Source organism: Sinocyclocheilus anshuiensis, unplaced genomic scaffold (genome assembly GCF_001515605.1).
Source record: "Sinocyclocheilus anshuiensis isolate Anshui unplaced genomic scaffold, SAMN03320099.WGS_v1.1 scaffold457, whole genome shotgun sequence".
In the NCBI taxonomy this organism is placed as follows: Eukaryota; Metazoa; Chordata; class Actinopteri; order Cypriniformes; family Cyprinidae; genus Sinocyclocheilus; species Sinocyclocheilus anshuiensis.
In genome coordinates, this window is record NW_015537939.1 from 4,004,379 (window position 1) to 4,007,153 (window position 2,775).

Sequence of the window (2,775 nt, forward strand, 5' to 3'; positions counted from 1 at the left end):
AATAAGTACAATGTAATTTTAAATGCTGTAAACATTCAAACGCAGAGAAGAAAAATACCATGCTAATCAGATGAACAATGAATATCAAGAAAGACAAACAGCTGAGCGACACAGTCTTCTTGCCGCCCGGTCTTTATGTCATCAACTATACAGGCACTTCAAGGCCTCAGATGGTAACAAAACCGAGAGAATCATGGCGTGCACAAAGAAAATGATTACCCCCCTTCTTCAGAGCGACCCTCGCATGCTATACGCAAGCGCGCCGCTAAATTTTACCCTCTCATTGTCTGCGCTGCGGCAAAAACAGATATGTAAACTTTCAAAGAAGGAATGGAAGGTTAAAACCACATGAAATTCTTCCAATGTTTAGTAATATTTGGAATGCTCCATCAAACACAACCCTCATCAGGTAAAACAACCTTCCTGAGAAACGGCTCCTCTGGCAACAGCTCAAGAACATGTTCAAAAACAGGAGTAAATATGAACAAAACATTAAAAGGAGGAATAACATTTCCAACAAAACTACAACTACGGCAAAATACAAACACATAAACCCTGTTCGAACATTCACACTTCCTTGAAGACACATGTGAGAGGAAATCACACACACACACACACACACACACACACACACACACACACCTGGGATAAAGAGTGTGCATATTGCATTTCGTTACCCCGGCGACAGACTCAAACGTTACCGGAAGTCTCCATCCTGAAAAACTATTGGTCAACAGCACGTATATTGTGGCACACTCAGCTTTGGTACTCAAACTTGTGAGCTGCGGATGATCATTTTGACTATTTAAATCCCTATAGCTCAAATGTAGCTATCATCTCAATAAGAAACATTATTTTTTGAATGAAATTCAGCACCTTGGCATCTTCACTATTTTATCAGTCATATTTTATCAGTGACATCCTGCAACACAAGGACATTTCATATCATAGCTAGAGGCTGCATAATTCAACAATGGATTGCAGTGTGTTCATATCTGGTTTTTCTTTTCATTTTGATCATTAACACAATGGTCAAAGAGTTTTTTCCTTCAAAAGTCATGCTCCTGAGGTAATCTTTGCAGGCATCTTGAAATCTAATTTGGTAGATCGCTACTTCGAAATCACATACAAATCTGTCAAGAGTTTTACATTCAACTTTGTCATGTAATAAATACATTAGGGGAAAAAAATAAAAACAGCTAGTTGAAGGCGTGGCTTATGTCTTGGAGGTGGAGCTGCTGGTTAGCCAGGGGTTTTGATTGGTTGTGCAGGAGTACAGTACCGCTTTAAACAGAAGAGGGAGCTGCTCCAGTGGAACGGCCATCATCTTACCTGTAACCAATAATGACGTCATTAGCAGAGGTACATTTTGATTGGCTAACTGTCGCATATTCAAACAGCATCATCAAATAGATGAGCAACGAGATTTTAAAAGGAAATAATGCATCTCTATGAAATACTTCACACCAAGTCTGAAATACTGTGCTGCAGTGAACCTAATGTGAGGCTAAAATGTTTTTAGGTTTTCCGCTAAATGCTGGAATCATGCAGTGAACATCTTCATTTGTGTGCCAGTGAGAGTCAAAAAGATTTGGAATAAAATGGGGTTGAGTTGAGTGAACTGTTGCTTTAAAACACACCACTGTTCAAAAATGTGAATGTTTTCGAAAAAAGCCTCTTATGCTGAAAAGGGTATAACTGCAGCCTGGAGATCTCCAAATGGGGGCGGGAACTCCAAAACGGGGTGGGAGCTCCAAAATAGGGCGTGGCTTCCTCCCATTGACAGACAGGCACATGACACGCATGCACATTTTTTCCCCCAATCCACTTCAGTGCAAACTCCACCCCACAAAGATTTTATTGGTTGTGTCAATTAAAGTGTTGATTTCCTACACTATACTACAAAACATGCTAACCCCTAAACCCTACCTCACACCTGACCCTAACCTTAACCAGTTAAATTGACTGCACGGTGGGATTGGCGCTCAATAGCGTGGTAAACAAAGATACAGTTCAGGAGATAAACAGTTAATAAGATTATGCAATATGAATCGTTCCGTAACTCCCCAACCGGACCTCACCGGACAATGGCACCTTTTTAGTTGCACCCAGCATCAATACCCCCTCCTACCCTGAGAATTTCGAGCCCCGGGACACCCCCGTTGCTTAAAACAAAGCAATAGAGTAAAATCTTTCCCCTGCGCTGTGCCGGGACGGCTCACGGGAGAGCTCGTGGGTGATTCCTGTTAATATCATTAAGCAGAGGTTCAAACTCCAGTCCAAACACCACTGGCCACGAGCTTTGGGCTCTGCTCTCACGGAAAATATTTATTTATATAACATATTTTACTTTAGATCAACTAGAAACGATGTTTAACTTATAAAGTTTTATTTTGAAATGTAAGTCAATAACAATTGGCTGAAGCCAGAGCCAATGGTGAAAGTCTTTGAGCGAGGAGACCCCGCCCCATTTTGGAGGTTCTGCCCACTTTTGGAGTTCACGCCCCATTTTGGAGATCTCCGGTCTGCAGTTATACCTACTTGCTTATGCTCACCAACGCTGCATTTATTGGAGTAGAAATACAGTAAAAACAGTAATACTGTGGAATATTATTGCAGTTTAAAGTAACAGTTTTCTATTTGAATATATTTCAAATATGCGATTTCAATTTTTCCTTTCTCTTTGGAGTGTTACAAGCTCTCGGTGCATAAAGATCTGTAAAGTTGCAAAGACTAAAGTCTCAAATCCAAAGAGATATTCTTTATAAAAGTTAA

The 2,775-nt window shown here is 40.5% G+C and overlaps 1 protein-coding gene across 1 annotated transcript in view; it reads right to left on the reverse strand.

Moving 5' to 3' along the window:
* Positions 1–481: 481 nt before the first annotated feature.
* Positions 482–2,775, reverse strand: part of nr6a1b (nuclear receptor subfamily 6, group A, member 1b) — a 30,807-nt gene continuing 28,513 nt past the window's right edge. The window contains exon 9 of the mRNA XM_016452820.1: positions 482–1,332. Coding sequence (XP_016308306.1) covers positions 1,217–1,332 — 116 coding nt within the window. The 3' untranslated portion in view covers positions 482–1,216. The remainder of the gene's footprint in view (positions 1,333–2,775) is intronic.